Source organism: Muntiacus reevesi, chromosome 1 (genome assembly GCF_963930625.1).
Source record: "Muntiacus reevesi chromosome 1, mMunRee1.1, whole genome shotgun sequence".
NCBI lineage: Eukaryota > Metazoa > Chordata > Mammalia > Artiodactyla > Cervidae > Muntiacus > Muntiacus reevesi.
Genome location: NC_089249.1, coordinates 61880522 through 61899559, shown reverse-complemented (window position 1 = coordinate 61899559; position 19038 = coordinate 61880522). Strand labels below are relative to the sequence as shown.

The window sequence follows — 19038 nt, the reverse complement described above, 5'->3', positions numbered from 1 at the left end:
GAGCCCCGAGCAGGGTTCTGCGGTGGGCCTGGGGGCATGAGCAGAGCCGGGCTCACAGACCCCGGGGAAAGGTGAAGGCTGTCAGCCTTCCCACGGGCTTGGCCGGGGATGAAGCAGTAGCTACTGGTCAGGCGCTGCTTGCCTGCCCGGGGCTGGGCGTCCAGGAGCCTCCGTGGGGCCAGAAATGCCTGGGGGGCTCTCGCCTGCCCGTGGTCACGGGGCGCCTCCCGGGAAGGAGGCCCTGTCAGCACTGGCGCCCTGAACGCTGTCTCTGCCAGCCACGCCGGCGAAAGCCCCTCCCAGGACACCGCAGCCAGCGAACAAAAGCCATGCTTATCAAAGGAGTTTCTCTTTATTTTCATAATTTAGCTGAATCAACACAAAACTGAATACTGTAAAACAAGGGGAAAAATGCTGCAACATATCAAACTCCCAGTCTCTGCCCTCAGAAGGTGTCTACACCCACTGTCGAAAGAAACAGGTGAGGGGGGAGGTGGTGGGGACGCTGGCAGGCAAAGCAGAGGTGCGCGGGGCCGGGGACCCTCCCCAGGCCTCCCTCCCCACTCCTGGAGTGACCACGGGCCGAGGAGCCTGGGGCCAGCCTGGGGGGGCCAGCACCCCGCGGCCGCCTCCTCTGTGGTGGGAAACGCAACCGCCAGCCATCCCTCTCACCCCAGGATACAAGTGCCCGTGAATCTGTGGTGACCGAAGGTAACTAAATACTCATGGACGTTGGAATGGGTCTTAAATAAATGGAGTTTCTCTCCTATCTTTAGTCTATGGGTGGCTGGAACAACTTCTATATAGTTTTTTTAATAATTTTTTTTTTTTTTTAGTAGCATAGACCTAGCATAACACTCCTGTTAATTGGACTCTTAGGTAGTATACTTCGGCTGAAACTCAGGAAGATAAAGGGGCCTGGCACAGGGCGGCCGGGGGAAGGTAAACGTAACTGTCCCTTATCCGTGGGGCCTGGCGACCCCGCCTCGCAGGAGGGACACGGGAGATGCGGGCTCGGCCCGTCCCCCACTGTCTCCGCCTTCTGGCATGAAGACTGAGATCACAGGGGTCATCCGATGGGGAAGACAAGTTCGGCTGCCAACTGCCCTCCAGATCTGCGAACGTGAGAGGGGTAAGAAAACAGGAAACAAAATTGGTTGGAATAGGCGTGATCCAAGGACTGGACACTCCCAGGACAGAGGCCCAGGGGGCAGGACCATCCAACCCAAACCAAGAGAAAGGCTGCCGGCCCTTCTATCACCGGCCAGTGTGCCTGTGCCGCCCAGACCTGGTGCTCAGCCCGCTGCCCCCAAGTCCTGCCCCCTCCGCACGCTGGGCGCCCCTCTGTCTGGGGGTGCAGGTCCCCAACACCCACCCCAGACCCTTTGGGAGGCTCCTGTCCTGGCCCGCCTCTCAGGGACGCCTGGGGCTACCACATGAATTGTTAAATAGGATTTTCTACAAATATACAACATATAAAAACTGTTAAATATATAACTTTCGGCTTTGCAAAATACATTTAATGATCTCTTTCAAACAAGTGTTACTTTCGCTTTCTTTAATTTGCTTTCTGGAGCTAAAGGGCGGTCGGATGAGACAGCAGTCATGGGAGACCCAACATGCTCTTGCGGATCCTGGATTGTCCCGCTATCTGAATGGGGTGGCGAGAGGCGCGTCGAACTGGTTAAAACAGAAAGTGATTTTAGTAGGAGAAGGTCCACCTAAGTACAGAGGAGCAGGTGTGCGCGGCGGGCTGCGGTCCCCGGCAGGCGTGCCCGCGGGGTCCGCGTGGGGACATCACGGGCCACGTGTCCTCCGGCTGCGTCCTCCGGCCGCGCGGGGCGGGGGCGGGGCCCGCAGTGTTCGTGGGGCAGGGGCCGCCCGGGCACGTCTCTGCCCCCGTGTACCCCCCGTCGAACCCAGGGACTCGGATGGTGAGGGCGAGTCCACGTGAAAATAGATTTTGCTCTTTGGTCTATTGAATATACTGAAAGGATAAGAAAATAAAAGCGATTCGGACAGTCTGGGGCTCGAGGAGAGGCCACGTCTGCGTCCGAGACTCAGTCCTCCCGGGAGCCAGCGCTGTCCTCCACTCCCGGGCTGGCGGGACTTCAGGCTTGTCCTCCGCGTCCACCTCCTTCTCCAAGTCCAGGCCGGGAGGGCGGCCAGGCCAGGCTCCAGGGGTGCCCGGCAACCCGGCCCCGCGGTGTGTCCCCGGCCTGAGTCCTGGGGGAGGCCGGACAGACTCCGCGTGGGCGGCCGAGGAAGCAGGCTGTCCTTGACGGGCTAGAGAAACGGAGGGTGGGCGGATGGCAGAGGGGAGGTGGCGTCCACGATGGGCCGAGGACCGTGGCTGAGCTGTGGACTCTCCAGGGAGCCGGGGCCACTCCTGGCGCCCCTCTGGGGCTGCGTTTGTCAGGAGACCTGAGAAGCAGAGAGGAGAGCCGTCAGCCTCCACACTCACCAAGGGTCCCCGTCAGGAATGGAAGGAACCCAGGGACCCCACGAGGCTGGCCTCACCCAGACAACATGCTCAAAAGACGCCAGCAGACTTTCTTGAAGAGAAAAACTAATTTTCAGACCCAAGCTGGAGGAGAAAGCTATGCTTGTCACAAGGAGAAGTCCCTGGGAACACCCCTTCCTCCGGGTGGGAACACCCCTTCCTCCGGGTGGGAACACCCCCTTCCTCCGGGTGGGTCCCCGCCCGGGTCCCCGCCCCCAGCCCTTGGCCGTGACGAGGGAACATGCTGGAACGCTCAGCTGCTGATGTGAGCGACGTGTCCTCCGCCCTGTGCTGGCCAGGCCCTCGGGTCTGGGTTGCATCGACCTGTTTCTTTAACCATGTACACAGCAGGCGCTGCATAATTGCACAGAGCAGAGCGCTGGCAACAAGGGTGCCTCACCCCCACAGAGCCCCTGGCAGGATGCAGAGCTGGGGTGAGCATGCTGGTTGATGGGTACACAGCACCCAGATGTCTCAGGGACACGGCAGAACATGCCAGGTCAGGGCCGTGGGGGCAGAGGGGTCCCCAGCCTCTGCTCTGCAGTGGGAGTGTCATGGGTGAGACAGCGGACTCAGGACGGGGGTGGGGGCTTCCCCGGGGCACCCCTGCAGCCTCCCGCCCAGTGTCCACGTCCACGCCGGGCCCAACTGCTCGGCATGACGGGGCCTCCCAGGGGCTGCAGGAGCAGGACTGGTGTGGGACCCCAGGGCTGTGGGCACGTGTCCAGAGCGACAGTAGCCCCCGAGGGGAGCTCCACGCGCCGCTGGAGAGGGGGATGGGTATGACGGCGGGCAGCGGGGGAGAGGCTCGGAACCCCTGTCTCCACTGATGAGGCCCAGCCCAGGAGGGGGGCGGGGAGCAGGGCCAGGGTGGGACACAGCCTGGGGTCACTGTCCAGACCGGCGCAGGGTCCTGGGGGGTCACTGTCCAGACTGGGGCAGGGTCCTGGGGGGTCACTGTCCAGACTGGCACAGGGTCCTGGGGGGGTCACTGTCCAGACAGGCGCAGGGCCCTGGGGTCACTGTCCAGACCGGCGCAGGGTCCTGAGTTAACTGTCCAGGCCAGCGCAGGGTCATGGTTGCATGCTTCTCCCCATCTGACCAGCTGCCTATCAGCCCCGGGACCCGGACCCCAATCCGCAGTGAGCACCCCTCCCCCAGCTCTCCCACGTTGGACAGAGGCCCCCATGCGTGCTGTGCTTGGCGCAGGGGTCCAGGAGGGGTGGTGACCCTCGCCTGCCCCGGACCCTGCAGGCCACGTCCAGCCCACCCTCCGCTCTGCTGCGCACAGCCCAGGGTAGCTGCCCCTCCCCGACCTGTCCAGTCACGTCCATGACCGAGACCGTCCAGCCCAGTCACTCACTGGCTAGCTTGAGGGGCTAACCAAGAAAGGAAGCACCGAACCTACTTTTTCTACATAGAAAGTTGTGTAAGTTCTTATTTCTGGATAAATGGGAAAACATAGGAGCATAAACAGAAAATAAAAATCCACCCACGCTTCTGTACCCGAAGGTAAATATTTTGATAACGTTGCTGCATTTCCTCTGCACTCTCTAACAGCGCACACTCTCTGTGTTACAGCGACGATGAGGCTGGGGCTCGGCATGAACGCTCGCGTCGTCCGGGGGCAGGCCAGCAGCCTGTCCGGGGGGTCAGCGGCCCCTGGCCACGTCCGTGCTCACGCGGGACAGACGGGCAGGGGCAGGGCCGTCTCAGCGCCCCCCTCCCAGTGCCGCCTGGGGCTCTGCTTCTCACGTCTGCGAGCTCAGACAGCAGAGGCTCCCACGCCCCGTCGTTCCACCGAAGAGAGGCCGGCTTTGGCTGAGGATGCCTCTTCACTTCTCGTGCCGGCCGGAGGAGGGGAACACGCTCACATCTATGTCAGTTTGTCTGGCTGGGCCCTGCGTTTCTTCCCGATCTGAACAAGGATGCGTGTTTCATCACGGGCAGGCCACGAGAGGCCCCGGCACATGCCCGTGGGCCTGCCGCCCAGCGCGCCCCACCCGCGGCTCTCGTCTGTGCCGTGTTGCGGACACCCAGGTTTCCTTTCCAAGGAGGGAAGCAGGGCTGGGAGTCCATTCGGGATGCCCTCATGGCTTAAAGCGACCCAGTCACTACACACCGTCCTAGGGCTTGTCACAGGGGGTCCCCCATCCTCAGGGGGTCCCCGCTTTCCCTCACACCCCTTGGCCTCTGGCCTTTCCTGCCCCTGGGTGGGCAGGTGGGTGGGGAAGGGTGGACACCAGGCCCCTGTCCGCTCCGGCCAGCGCCCCCCCACGGGCCCAGCCTGGAGACAGAAGCCAGGACAGAGGGACACGGGAGCCTATCCAGCTTCCTCCTGAGCCCAGAGAGTCCCCTTCCTTCTGCGGCCAGGCCCACGCTGAGTGGGGCAGGGAGGCAGACCCAGAACCACTGGAGGGGAGGGGCTGCAGCCGGACCAGGCAGGCGGGGGCTCACAGGTCTGCGGCCTCTGTGGTCAGAGCTTGGGCTCAGCAGCCTGACCTCGGCATGGCCATCAGGAATGGATGGGCAGCCCGACATCCTCAGAGGCTGTGCCCGTCTGGGACAAAAGGTCCGGCCCACCTAGCAGCACCCATGGGTGGGGACTGCCAGCTGGTCCCAAGGCCCAGTGACCGGGAGAGAGGCTGGGGAGTCGGGTCTGCAGCCCGGGAAGGCGGTCGGGAGCCCGGGGACCAGCTGCAGTGGGGCCAACAGGGCTCTTCTGGCCCCAGAGTCGCGCTTCCGGGCGAGGGATTTCACGGCCGAGGCCCGTCTCGGGGTCCCCGCTCAGGGCCCTGCGCCCGGCTGGCCCCTGTGGGCGGTGGGAGGCTGCTCTGCTGGAAAGCGGGTCCTCTGGTTCCCAGCATCCTTCCCTGGAGGCAGGCCCCTCGAGACAGAGGCCACACGCCCCAGGGACCCCCGGGATCTCCTGGGGGCTGCCCCACACCTGGGGACCACATGCCTGAGCCCTGGGGAGACAAACGAGAAGCGAGGAGGCCTGAGCTGGGGGGTCTCAGCCCCAGGGCCCCCTCCTCGCGCATGCTCAGGTAGAAGCAGGGTCAGTGACCGGGACCCCAGGCTGGGCAGGACGTGGGCTCCATCCGCCAGGAGCTCGGGCAGCGGTCTCTCTGTCTCGGGGGGGTCCAGCCTGGGGTCCCCTCCGCATCTGTGCCCTGGGGGCTGGTCGGAGCTGGGGTTCCCGTCCAGGGGGGTCTCTCCCTCCAGCCGGGGAAGCCCGTGTTCTGAGGTGACGAGTTGGTTTTTCTTGGTGTTTGGAGACTATAAAGCTTTGTTCACAAAACACAGGGATGGTCTCCAGCTCCATGAGTCCACGGAGTCGCAGTCTCGGTTCCTCTGAAAGTTCCCACTGCCTTCCGGGTCTGGATGAGCCTTCTGTTCAGGAAGCTCGAGGTTCTGGATTGAACGTCCGGAGCAAAAGATCCTGATGAACCGCAGAGACACGGAAACCACGGGGCCTCGAGACGACCGTGGACTGTGCGAGAGGGCTTGACCACGACGGCTGTTACCGCGGAGAAAGTAAAAGCCTGGGAGAAGCTTCTGGAAAGGCTGAGCATCGTCCCGTCCACACCCAGCCAGCCACGTGACTGCGGTTCTGGGACCGTTTCCTGACCTCACACGTGAGGGTTGTCGTTCACTGAGCCCCGAACCTGGGAGGTCCCAGACGCCCGAGGAGGGAGGGGACACGCTCATTCTCAGAGGCTCACAGATGCTCAGACGTGGCCGCCTCTGCCCGGGCGTCAGGGAGGCGACCGCCTGGAGGCCCAAGTCCGGGTGAAAATTCACAGTGGCGGCTGGTGCCTGGGGTGGACAGGGCGGTGACGGGACACCGCAAACGGCGGGGCTGCAGGCAAAGGCCAGGGGAGCTCGCAGCCTGGGGACGCCCGGCAGGAGGCGGCGGGGCGCCCCTTGGGGACCAGTCTGGCTGCCCCGATCGCGGCTACTGGCCACCGCGGCTGCCCCCAAGGCTGCCTGTCCCCGGCCCACCTGCATCCCCCTGTGCCTCCCTCAGGGGCTGCTGGACACCAGGAGGGTGACAGCCACGCTACCTCCTGATACTCAGGGTCCCTGAGCAGGCAGCGAGGGAAGGGCTTCATCCCCTGGAGCCCACAGCCCCCAAAGATCACATGAACTGCCCCAGACCAGCGGGGACACCCGTGATGTCACGCGGCAGCAGGGCCCGTGCCTGGGAATCCGTCCCGGAGGCTGCGGGCTGCTGGGATCTCGTGGGACCTCACAGAGCTGGTTCTGAAGGGCCAGGCCTCCACGGTGCCCCTGACAAGAGAAGCCAGGTCGGGGAGGCGGCCGGGCAGGGGCAGGGGACGCCGGGGCGGGTAGCCCGGTCCCTGCCCTGCAGCCTCCAGGCGCTGCCCCTCGCGCCTACGAAGCGGTGTGTGGTGGCCACCCTGCCCTGCGTAAGGGGACGCAGATGGGCCGCTCTGCACATCACATCCCCACAGCACCCCGGGGGCCCGGGTCTGGGGCCCAGCCGACGGGGGGAGGCCGGGTCTGACCTCAGGGCCCCCTCCCCTGCTACCCTCACACCTCGGCCCCTGGCGAGGACTCAGGTGACCACGCCTGCCCTGCCGGGCTCAGCAGCGGCCGTGCGTCTCCCCTCCTGGGCTCTCTGGCTAACAAAGCCTCTGCGTGGCCTCAACCACCCTGAGCCGCTGGCCTTCCAGGGCCGGGGGAGGCAGGCCCTAGCTCTGGCCGGGCTGGTCAAGAACCAGCAAAGGGCGGGAGGGCGGGAGGGTGGCCGGCACCCAGCCCGAGGCGGGAACGCGAGGGAACTGTGTGCTCAGCGGCCTGCCCTGGGCAGAGCCGACCCTGCGTGTCGGAGCAGAGGAGCCGATTCAGCACCGGCTTACCAGGGCGAGGCCGCTGCACCGGTCACAGTGGAACCGGGCCTCGGGGGACAAAGCAATGTGTGTGTGTGGGGGGGGCAAGCGCCGGGAGGGGCTGAGTGCTGACGAGGGTGTCCCAGTGGAACAACGAGACAGAGGAGACGGACGCGAGAGGCAGCGCTTAAAACACGCCAGGGCCCCCGCCCCGCAGACCTCTCTCCCCGCACCGGTCCCGAGGCCCGTCTCCGCAGTGGGCAGTGAGTGCCCCGAGGCCTGCCTGAGGGAGGCGGCGGAGAGACCTCCGCTCCGCCCGGGGGAGGCCGGGACCCCGGCAACATCCCGCCCAACTGCCCCCAGAAGGGCTGGCTCGCCAGGAGGCTTTTCCAAAGGGGGTCTGACAGCTCGGCCTCTGGTCTGTCTGCTCTGTCCCTAGGCAGAGGCAGACTCTGACGTCCCTGCTGCCCCCCGCCCCACCGGCTCCGCCAACGCCAGCATTAGAGGGTGACACATTTGGCCAAGCATCGCTCGCAGCCGCCCCGCCGTCCTGAGGTCCCAGCGATGCTGGAGATGACAAGGCGTGGTGGGGGCCTGCGAGGGGTGGCAGGCAGCCTCTCTGGCGCCTGACTGTTCTCAGCGTGTGGGGCCCTGCGTGCTCGGGGAGCTCAGGGTGGAACCCTGACTTCGCTCTGCCTGCTGCGTCCGCTTTTAGCAGGCGGGGAGTCACTGCTGGACCCAGGCCGCGTCCTCAGGGGGACACGTGTCTGCAGACGGTGCGGCGGCCCTGCCAGGCTGCTGTCAGTCAGAGGCGTCTGGGGAGCAGGCCGAGGATCCGGCCAAACCCTTTGTGGCTCAAATATCCATCCATGTCCATCTGTTAAAAGGAGCTTCACTGAGGGACAGCTCACAGCCCACAGGTGCCCTCTGACAGGGTCAACTCCGCGGTTTGGTCCGTTCAGAGCCGGGCAGCCGTCACCGCGGTCAGCTTGCAACACTTGCCAGCATTCCCCAGAGTGCGCCCGTCAGCAGTGACCCCGACCCCCTCCCACCCAGGGGAGCACCCCAGGAGAGGGGTTCTGGGTCACGTGGTAGATGTGCCTAACTTTCTGAGCAACTGCCAGACCGTTGTCCAAAGGCGCTGACACGGGCATCTCTGACTCTCTTGATGACGCACTGCCCAGCACTCTCCAGGAAGACCGGCAAATTCACACGCCTCCCAGCATCCTTTGTGAAGCTTCGAAATGAAGCTAAAGGAGATCAGACCCAGCCCAGGGGCCCCGGGAGCCGCGCCCGTTGGCACTGTGGCGGCCGACCCCTGATGGAGAACCTCTCGTCACATGTTCCATTCACATTCCAGGCTTTAGGAAGTTTCCGCCCCGAGCTGCGATCCTCCCCGTCTGCCTGCTGCCCTGTCCCAGGCTGGGAACCAGCTCCCGCTGGGCAGGCCCCCCACGCCCACCTTCCATCGGCCTCGGTTCTCGTGGAGGGAAGCTTGACTTTCAGAAGCTCCGGGTATCGGGGCTTCCCCTTAGGACGGGCCCAGTGTCGGCCTCCTGGTCTCTGGTGACCTGCAGAGGCCTCAGCTGTAAAATGGGGTGGCGACAGTCCATGGTGACCACCTGCCTGGACAGGGGCCCCAGGGCGCGTGCTCAGAACAGCGTCGGGGGTGTCTGCCGTCATCACTGCTGGTCACTGCTCGTGTTCAGGCTGCTGGACCATTTCAGCGTCCTTCCTCCTGAACTCGAATGCCCACCTGGCCTCGTCTCCAGCCATCTCATGGTTTCCAGTGTCTTATTTTAGTCTGTAATCCATAGGAAGTTTAATTTGGGATGAGGGGTGAGGTAAGGGTCTCACTTGTCTCCCCCAAATATAAAGCGGGTGTTCTCACCATCCACTGTTGGGGGCCGCCCCTTCCCCTGGCACCCCTGTCCACGGATACCAACATCTGGGTACGTGTTGGCCACGTGGTCTGGTCCTCGACTCAGAATGAGCATCGGAAGAGGGAACACCTTCGTGGGTGGTAACTGGATCCCAGGAACTTCATGAAGCACGGTACCGTACGGACTCATGAGGCGGGTGAGTGGATCCCGGTAACTTCATGAAGCACAGTCCTCTACGGACTCCTGAGGTGCGTGAGTGGCAGAACCAAGCTGTGGCCCACACTGCCCAGCGCTGATCAGCTCACAAAGCTTTTTCACCCCCTTGTCCCTCCCCAGCGGGAGGTGGACCCTGGGGCCAGTCCCAGAGCCTTGTTCCACACCGTGGCTGAGTCCCACCCGACATGAGACATGAAATCGTTCTGTAATGTTCCAGAAACATTTCATCGGAGATTTGATTGAAATTGTACTAAATCTAAACATCAAGTCTGAAAGGACAACGTCATAATATTTAGACAATCCCTACCTGATCAAAGTGTGTGACATCTTTCTATTCATCTCTGCAAGTCTCTGTTAGTTTCCCATGGTGAGGCTTTGTCATGATCTTTTTATGTGATTTTTCTTACTAGAGTTATTCCCAGTTATTTTATGCTTGCTCCTGCCATTAACAGAGAGCTCCTCTCTCTCACTTTCATTTCTTTATTAACTGCAATGAAACCATTATACTTTCCACACACAGCTGCTTGGAGGTAAGAACACAGGCTTTTTTCCAGTCTCTCCCCCACGAGCCAGTGGGCGTGCTTCTTCCTTAAAGCTGCCTACAGACTTCACGTTGTTTCCACCTCCTAAACGACCCATGTCTACGCGACTGTGACTCTGTGCCCCAGCCCACGGGCAGATGCGCCTTTATTAATCGAGTCTGGGGTGGGCAAACTCAGGGGCCAGGGAGTGTGTATTTTCAACTTTGCAGGTTGTAAGTTCTCTCTGCAAAGACTCAGCTTTGCCATTGCAGTGCGAACACATCCTTAGGTGATATATGGGTGAATAAGCCAGGCTGTGTGCCCATAAAACTTTATTTACAAAAACAGGTAGGGGGCCAGATCTGACCAGCAGGTGGTAGTCAGCTGGCCTCTGCTCTAGACCAGAGCTTGTTCCTGTCTATGAAAGTTTACAGTTGAACACAAGTAAAGGAACTTCTATGTTCCTAGTTGGTCTAATTTAACAAATTCTTTAATTCATTTTCAAGACATTCAGGTGATCCTCTAGAGTTTAGGAAGTACCTGTTTACTTTCTGTAGGTAATAGTGATTGCGTTTTCTCATATCAAATAGTTTTATGAGTGCATTTGCCAGAACTTCCAAAAAGTAACCAGTCCTGGGGGACTGTAGGCCAGCCTCACGACAGCCGCTGGCCCTCGGCCCAGTAAGGCCAGGGTGGGGTCCACCTGCAGCTCAATGTCAGCCCTGGCCCCAGGGGGATACCAGGTTCTGGGGGGACCCACCTTCTCCTCCAGGTTAGCCTAGAGGGCTGCAAGCCTCGCTCCTGTGATGTTTTTTCTGAGGAATAAATACAGGGTTTGACTGCTGTCTTTTCCTGCATCTTCTGAATTAGAACACGTGTTGTATTTGATCTCCTGACAGATCTTGTTGGCCTACCTGATTCTGAAATATTAAAGTGTTTGCATCTCATATAAATCTGCTCTGTGGTGGACTGCCCTGGGTTCTTTTGAGGGCCTGCAGAAATCAGCCTGCTGTTATTTCATGTCAGTGCCAGCATAAAATTACCCAGTCACCACTCACACCAGGGGCAGGGATCCCCCCAGAAGCATGTGCACCCCAAAACAGCGCTAAGCCCCAGAGGGCCTCGGGCGTTGGCGAAAGGAGCTCAGCGCTTGGCACACCACCCGGCCCACATCACAGACGCGAGACGCTCTACAGAACACAACGACTCTCTGCAAGCCTTAACTCTGGGGGCCCTTCTGGCACCAGGGTTTTACCAGCTCCTAAAATGACCTGGGCAGTTTACTGCATTTTCCGATTTGGGGGAAGAGGCACCTGTCTGCAGAATGCTTTCAAGAACATGCCAGCTAAAACGTCTGGAACTTTTCCAGGAAAACATTAACATTTCCTATTCCCTTGGTTACTTTTGTTAATCCCGTGCCCCCCAAAATATGATATATTTAATCAGATTTCCATGTGTAGTGATCAGCGGCCCAGCTATGCACACACTCCTGAATAATTTGAGGCCCCATTAGAGGCTGATTTTTCTTTCTTCCTTTCAGGCTTACGTTCTAACTTTTAAAAAACCTACACATGACAGAAGTAAAAATGCATTTTTGTAGTTTTGCCAGAGATGCAACGATCAATTCCCTGTCTTTAAAAAAAATCATTAATATTTCTTTTTCATCTTTACAGGTTTTCTCCTTTCGTTTTGAAGGTGGCTTTTTCTATAGCTTGGGTTCTTCATTTCTGTTCTGAGTTAAAAACAAAGTGATTTAAGCCACAGTGTATTGACGAGCCCATCTTTCCCTGTGCCCACAGGTGCACTGGGCTGTTCTCATCACATTCTAGATGAGATTCAACAACAACTCAGATGTGTACCCTGTATCGTCGGTATGTGCCAGCCCCACATATGGCGTTCATGTTCTAACTTTCTGAACCCTTAAAGCGGCCCTAGTGGGGCTTCCCCGGTGGCTCAGATGGTAAAGAATCTGCCTGCCAATGCAGGAGACCTTGGTGCGATCCCTGGGTCAGGAAGATTCCTTGCAGGAGGGCATGGCCACCCACTCCAGTGTTCTTGCCTGGAGAATCCCATGGACAGAGGCACCTGGTGGGCTGCAGTCACATCAGGAGTCCCAGAAGAATTAGACACAACTGAGCGACTAACATTTTCACACTTCCAGAGCAGCCCTAGGAATCAGGGAATACCATTTTGCCCATTTTTATAGATGCAGAAATGGAAACGCAGAAATGGAAATGCAGAGAGCAAGGTCACGTGCTCTGAGTTAAGCAGACCAGGACGGCTCTGCCAGGGAATTGAGCCTCACACGCACATGACTCATGGGCGGAGCTTCGGGTTTTATTTCATCCTTGACCAAGAAATTATAGGAAAGCGCTGGTTGCTCGGGTTATGATTATTTTGGGGGGTATGGTTTCAAACATATGCTATCGTGATTGGAAAAGAAGGCTGGCACATTCCTCCTTTTCAGTTCAGTTCAGTTCAGTCACTCAGTCGTGTCCGACTCTCTGTGACCCCATGGACTGCAGCACACCAGGCCTCTCTGTCCATCACCAATTCTGGAGCTTGCTCAAACTTATGTCCATCGAGTCGGTGATGCCGTCCAACCATCTCATCCTCTGTTGTCCCCTTCTCCTCCTGCCTTCAATCTTTCCCAGCATCAGGGTCTTTTCCAACGAGTCAGCTCTTCGCATCAGGTGGCCAAAGTATTGGAGTTTCAGCTTCAACATCAGTCCTCCCAGCACACATTCAGAACTGATTTCCTTTAGGATGGACTGGTTGGATCTCCTTGCAGTCCAAGGGACTCTCAAGAGTCTTCTCCAACACCACAGTTCAAAAGCATCAATTCTTTGGCACTCAACTTTCTTTATAGTCCAACTCTCACATCCATATATGACTATTGGAAAAACCATAGCTTTGACTAGATGGACCTTTGTTGGCAAAGTAATGTCTCTGCTTTTTAATATGCTGTCTAGGTTGGTCATAACTTTTCTTCCAAGGAGTAAGCATCTTTTATTTCATGGCTGCAGTCACCATCTGCAGTGATTTTGGAGTCCCCCAAAATGAAGTCTGCCACTGTTTCCAATGTTTCCCCATCTATTTGCCATGAAGTGATGGGACTAGATGCCATGATCTTTGTTTTCTGAATGTTGAGTTGTAAGCCAACTTTTTCACTCTCCTCTTTCACTTTCATCAAGAGGCTCTTTAGTTCTTCACTTTCTGCCATAAGGGTGGTGTCATCTGCATATCTGAGGTTATTGATATTTCTCCTGGCAATCTTGATTCCAGCTTGTGCTTCATCCAGCCCAGCATGTCTCAAGATATTGCTTCCTATAAACTTACTTTAATCAGTATGTAAAGGTTTCTGTGACAGTTCCACTAGTTTGAACTGCAGTGAATCATTTTGTGTCAATAATCACATGCACATATGTATCAATATATGGCACCATATTGTTCCACTTTAATCATTTTACCTGGACTACCCAGATGGCTCAGACAGTAAAGAATCTGCCGGCAATGCAGGAGATTGCAGGTTCAATCCCTGGATGGGGAAAATTCTTGGAGAAGAGAATGGCTACCCACTCCAGTATTCTTGCCTGGAGAATTTCATGGACAGAGGAGCCTGGCAGGTTATGAAGTCCATGAAGTCCATGAAGTCAGAAGAGTCAGACACGACTGAGTGACTAATACACTTTCACCTACTGATTTCTTTTCCATTTCATTTGCCTAGCATCTTTATTATTTGCTTTTAAACTTCTGTTTGCAGGAGTGCCCCTAGAAGGCAACACATATTTGACTCTTTAAAGAAACCTGATTAGACAGTCTCTGCCTTTGGCAGGAGAGACTAGCCCATCTACACTTACCGTCACCACCGAAGCGGCATTTCTGCCTTGAGCAGCCAGTTCCACAGTTTCTCTTTCTGCTCCTTTCAAGGTTCTTTTCTTACACACGGTCTTACTTGCTTTTCCCTCCACATTGGTTTAGAAGAAATCATGTTCTTGTTTCTACTAGTGGTGGCCTTTATGTTAATCAAGTGCATTTTAATGATTAAGCCGTTTCCTCAGTAATGGAAATTCCTTCTTTCCACAAAGAAACACTCAGCGACTTTTCCTCTGCAGTTATCCCCCTGCAGCTGTTGTCGAATTAATCAGAAGTTACAAATCAGGTTATTATTACACGAAAATATTCTTCACAATATATGGAGCACATTAAATAATAGGTTGCCAATTTTGTGTTCAATCGTGTAGCCGCTGTCATAGGAATAATTTATATCTAAGCTCCATGTAGTTAACTGGCATCCAGTTACCATTGGTCTTCTGACCTACGACGTTTACAGTCATCAGCCATTCATTCGTATTTCTTTGATGGGCTCCAGGGCATCTTTTATTGACTCCTTCAAGAAAGGTATGTGAGTGTACACTTTCTAAATTCTTACAGATTTAAAACTGTCCTGTTTCCTTCCTTTGTCCAAAACCACAGAGATAGAACTGAACTCACAAGTAAAGGGGGGCGACAGAGGACGAGATGGTTGGATGGCATCACCGACTCAATGGACATGAGTTTGAGCAGACTCTGGGAGGTAGTGAAGGACGGGGAAGCCTGGCGTGCTGCAGTCCGTGGGGTCGCAAAGAGTCGGATGTCACTTAGCAACTAAACAGCAACAACAACACAGATAAAACTATTTTTCGACAAAACTCTGGAGATGGTGCTCCTTCCCTCTGGTTCTGGGTCTCGTAGGTTCAGAGGCAGCTTGTCTACGCCTTTGGAGGGAGGTCCGTGGACTTTTCCTACTGCTTTTGTTTTTTTCTCCAATACAACCTGGAAGATTAGAGAGTTTCCCTTCCTTCTGCCAAGTCCAGATACTGCCATGAATGGTTGAGCTCCGGATGCTTTTGTTCTGCCTTAACTGGCGGCTCCCCTGGTTCCGCTAACTGGGGGCTCCCTCGTTCTTGACAACCCTCTTCTCACCTTCACGTGGCCTTGATCTCACCATGTGGCCTCCCCCAAGGGCGTCCACTTCCACAGGCTGGATTTCCGTGCTCTGTCCTCATAAGTTCTCTCTCTTTGGCTTAATTTCCTCCATCTCTTAGGAAGTGTCTCGGTGTAAGATCGGTCCAGGCCCCCGTGCTGACGCTCCGCAGCGACGCCTCTGTCGTCTGCAGCTTCTGGACGCATCTCCGTCCACTCTGCTGTCTGTGTTCAGCCGCCCCTTAGTCCTGCAGGCTTCTGGGTGCTTGCCTGCATTTCATCCCATGCTGCCATTTCCTCCAGGCTCTTTGCTCCTGGGTCGTGGAGGTCACAGCCCCTGGCATCTGTCTGATGCCAACAAGCAGATGGTTCCCGGAAGATTCACATTACTGCAGGGCCTATTTCCAGAGCTAATCTGCCTTTAGGTCTCCAGAAAGCGTTCCCTTCCACAGAGAGCCGGCGTTCTTTTACAGCCTTCTGTTTATATTTTAGATGTGATGCTTTTGAGATTCCTTTTTAAACAGGCAGAGGCTGATCCCACCTGGGAATGTGTCAGCTGGCTTGGGAAGAGCAAGTCTGATTCTCTGAGCCTTGGGGGCTGCGGGAGGCCCTGCCTGCCCCAGGCTGGCCCGGAAGGTTGGGGCCATGTGCAGAGACCCCGAATCCTCATTGGACCCCAAAGGCAGCGCCCGGGGAGGTCTGTTCCCACCTGAGAGGTCAGGTTTTCTGTCTAAAAGGCAGAGTTTTGAGAAGGAAGGACTGAGGGGACATCACAGCCTTGGTGTGTTGGGCAGGCTTCTCCCGCCCCAGGCGAGAGCCTCTTCTGGCTGACCATGCCCCTTCCAGGGGCTCACCTGCACGCTGGCATCTTCTAGTCCTGCTGCTGCAGCCATGTACTCACAGAGTGAAGCGTCCCCCACCCATCTCCGCCCCTGGTGGGCAGACTCCACTTCTGGCTGTTTGTTGGGTCTCGAGGTCCAAGGTGAGGTCCAAGCGTGAGGAAGAGACCCCAGGCTCCACACCTGGGGGCGGCCTTCTCCTCCTTTCTCTCCCTTTCCCCACACCCCAGGAACTGTGAGGTCGGACGGGGGCGCGCTCCCCTCCGACACTGGGGAAGCTGAGGTTCACGGAGGGGAAAGTGGCTTCCGCAGTCTGCCTGTGCATCACACCTGTCCCGCCTGCAGGCGGCGGGTGGGGGGACGGACCTGTCTGGGCTCAGCCGCGGAACAGGACTGGACAGAACGGGGGGCCCGGGAGGTGTGCGCCCACACGGGTCCAGGTGAGCCTGAGATCACGCTGTGGCTCAGGGGATGACGGGGGGAGAGGCGACCCGGGGACAGGACCGCAGGGAGGACAACGGCAGCCTTGGTACCAGCCCAGCACCTCCGTCACCCTGTGGATCTCTTCAATGGGGAGCTGACATTTAAAGTGATCTGGATTGAGACACAAATCCTTCTATTTCATTTTTCAAGACTGATCTTTAACAAACGTCTGTGCCAAATGCCATATTTCACGCCCACTGCAGCGCCCAGAGGCCGTCAGAGCTGCCCTGTGGGAGGTGGGCCGGGCAGGGCCGGGGGTCACACCGGCCGCAGCGGGAGGGCAGAGCAGGAGGGCACGACCACAGGGAGAGGTTTGGGGCGACCGGCCCCAGGCGCGAGGGTCAGGCCAGGGCGGGCAGAGGGGAAGCCAGGGGCCTGCATTCTGCATCGGAACCGGAGCCGCGCTGGGTTAGGAAGAAGGTCAGCACCCTGACGACTTCTGCTGTGCTCATGTCCACTTACCTTCCGTCCTGAATATGTGATCTGACTTTTCACAGAGCAGTTAAGAAAGATCGGACTTACCTTTGTCTTTTATGAAAAAATAAATCACTAGGCAATGAAATGCCACGTGTAAGGTTACAAGGACATCGTAAACCAGCAGGGAAGAAACGTGTTTTCGATGACTTCGCCAGTATTTCTGCCCAATTAGTTCATGAAACGTGGAATCGACAAACAGTATTAATTCCAGCAGCTCTGCTGGGACCTGGGGATGACTCTGAACTTTATCCATCCTTATCAAAAGCTCCCGTGGACAGGATGAGAACTTGCGTGCTTGCAGGACCTCAGGGTCACTCCTGGCCAGCAAGGAGGGCCAGGGGGAGGTGGAAGGCCCTGGGCAACCGTGGTGAGCATGCAGGCTGGCTGAAACGGGCAGCATGCTGGGAGCCATGCCTGCTCACTCTAGAACCACTGTCCCGATCATCGAGAGGGCTCTCTGCAGGTTCCTCTGTGGGGACACACGCCTCCAGGCTTCCCTAAGGGTCACTGAGATCTGCGACTCTTTGGAATTCTCAGATCCCCACCCTTACATAAGTCTGAGCAGCAGGACTCGGCTACCTGGCTATTGCCCACTGACCCCACCTCCGCCCCAGGTTCTACAGAAAGTATTCTCATCCGTTTGGTCAGCAGTCACTTGACCTCACATTCCAAGCACCGACCATCCCTGCAGCCCCTGAAGAGGCCCCTCCAGAGATTCCTGACTCCCTGAGATCCAGGGACCATGAGGGCTGCACCCCAGCATCCAACACAGCCCACAGAGAAGGCGGGCAGGGCAGTGGGGGGCAGGGAGGAGGAGCTGGCGATACTGCGAGCTGATCACGTCACCCAGCGGCCTGTGCGGTGCGATGGGAGGGCCACCCCAGGGCCGGCTGAGCGGGCAGAGCTCGGCTGACCCCGCCCTGGCCCGCTGCTCTCTGGCAGGCCGCCTGTCAGCTCCGTGGGGTCAGGAGCACGCAGCCCCACGCGGCGACCCATTCAGCGCCCACTGGCTCTTTCCACTGGACATGCTTCCTCCCGTTTCAACCCTCACCACTGAAGTATTTAAAATCGGACAACGACTCTTCTGAAGAACACCGACGCTCACAGCACGATTACGGTAAAGAGCCACCAGCAGGAAACGCCCCCTATTTCAGAACGGGCCAGGAGTGCCCAGGAAACACGGTGGGTTTGGTCAAACCCGCTTTTCGGTTCGGGGCGCATTTCTGCGGAGGACATGAAGAATGTCAGTGCTCACGACGCGATGGTGCCGGGCCGCCATCTACGTGTGTGTTTACACACGGAATCTATTAAAATGTCCAGTTATTATCGCTGTGATGAATAGCAGTGATTCGAACGAACACAAAATGGATTGCAGACAGGGATTGGAGTCACAACAGGGTATTTTTCATTGTTTGGCAGAAGGAAGAATTGGTGAGGGGCAGGTACCAAGTTCCTTCTGCAGGGGACCCACCATCTGCTTGCCTTTTGATGGGTCAACCCCAGACCTCCCGCACAAAGGCCTCTCGCCCTTGGGAAGGTGTCTTGTGCACAACGAGGAGAGCTGCAGCCTGACCTCCCTGCTGGGCAGCTGGGTCTGCACGGATCCCAGCCTCCCCCTCTGCCCCCGTCTCTCTGCTCCAGCACCGCCCAGGACGCAGTGAGGCATCTGGACCCAGGACCAGGTCACAGGATCCCAGCGTGTGTTTCTTGGAAACAGAAGAGGCAGGGAGCAAGCCCAGGTGCGGCAGGGCCCTCAGGAGGAATCCCACCTGCCAGACACACCCTGGGGGCCGGTGGGCCCTCCCCCCACCGAGTAACCTACCTCCCGGGCTGCATTGGGCAGGGGGCGGCAGACGATAAGCCCCCAGGGCTGGGAGGTCCTGGAAGAGCCCTTGGCGCACAGGGCTAGTGGGGCCTCTGCAGACACCCGCCTGGCTGACCCTGGGAATTCAGGACAGTCCACCTCTTCCCCAAGGAAACAGGAAAGACGGCCCCAAAGCAGCTCACTGTGGCCTCTGCTCAGCAAGGCCACACATCACCTTGCTCCCAGCTCAGAATCAGTTTTGTTTCATTGATTCTCAGAAGAGCAGTGGGAAGGTGGTGATAGAGGATGAGAGGGTTGGGTATTACTGACTCCATGGACGTGAGTTTGAGCCAACTCCGGGAGATGGTGATGGACAGGGAGGCCTAGCGTGCTGCAGTCCATGGGGTCGCAGAGAGTCAGGCACCAGGACCTCAGTCTGAGCGACTGAGCAACAACAAAGTGGGAAGGCTCAGCAACAGACGCTTCTAACT

At 57.7% G+C, this 19038-nt stretch overlaps 1 protein-coding gene across 2 annotated transcripts in view; it reads right to left on the bottom strand.

Annotated features, from left to right (window-relative positions):
• Positions 1-375: 375 nt before the first annotated feature.
• Positions 376-19038, bottom strand: part of TAFA5 (TAFA chemokine like family member 5) — a 175072-nt gene continuing 156409 nt past the window's right edge. For both annotated transcript variants that reach the window (XM_065924380.1, XM_065924390.1), the window contains exon 4: positions 376-2424. In XM_065924380.1, the coding sequence (XP_065780452.1) occupies positions 2416-2424 (9 nt within the window). In that variant the 3' untranslated portion in view covers positions 376-2415. The remainder of the gene's footprint in view (positions 2425-19038) is intronic.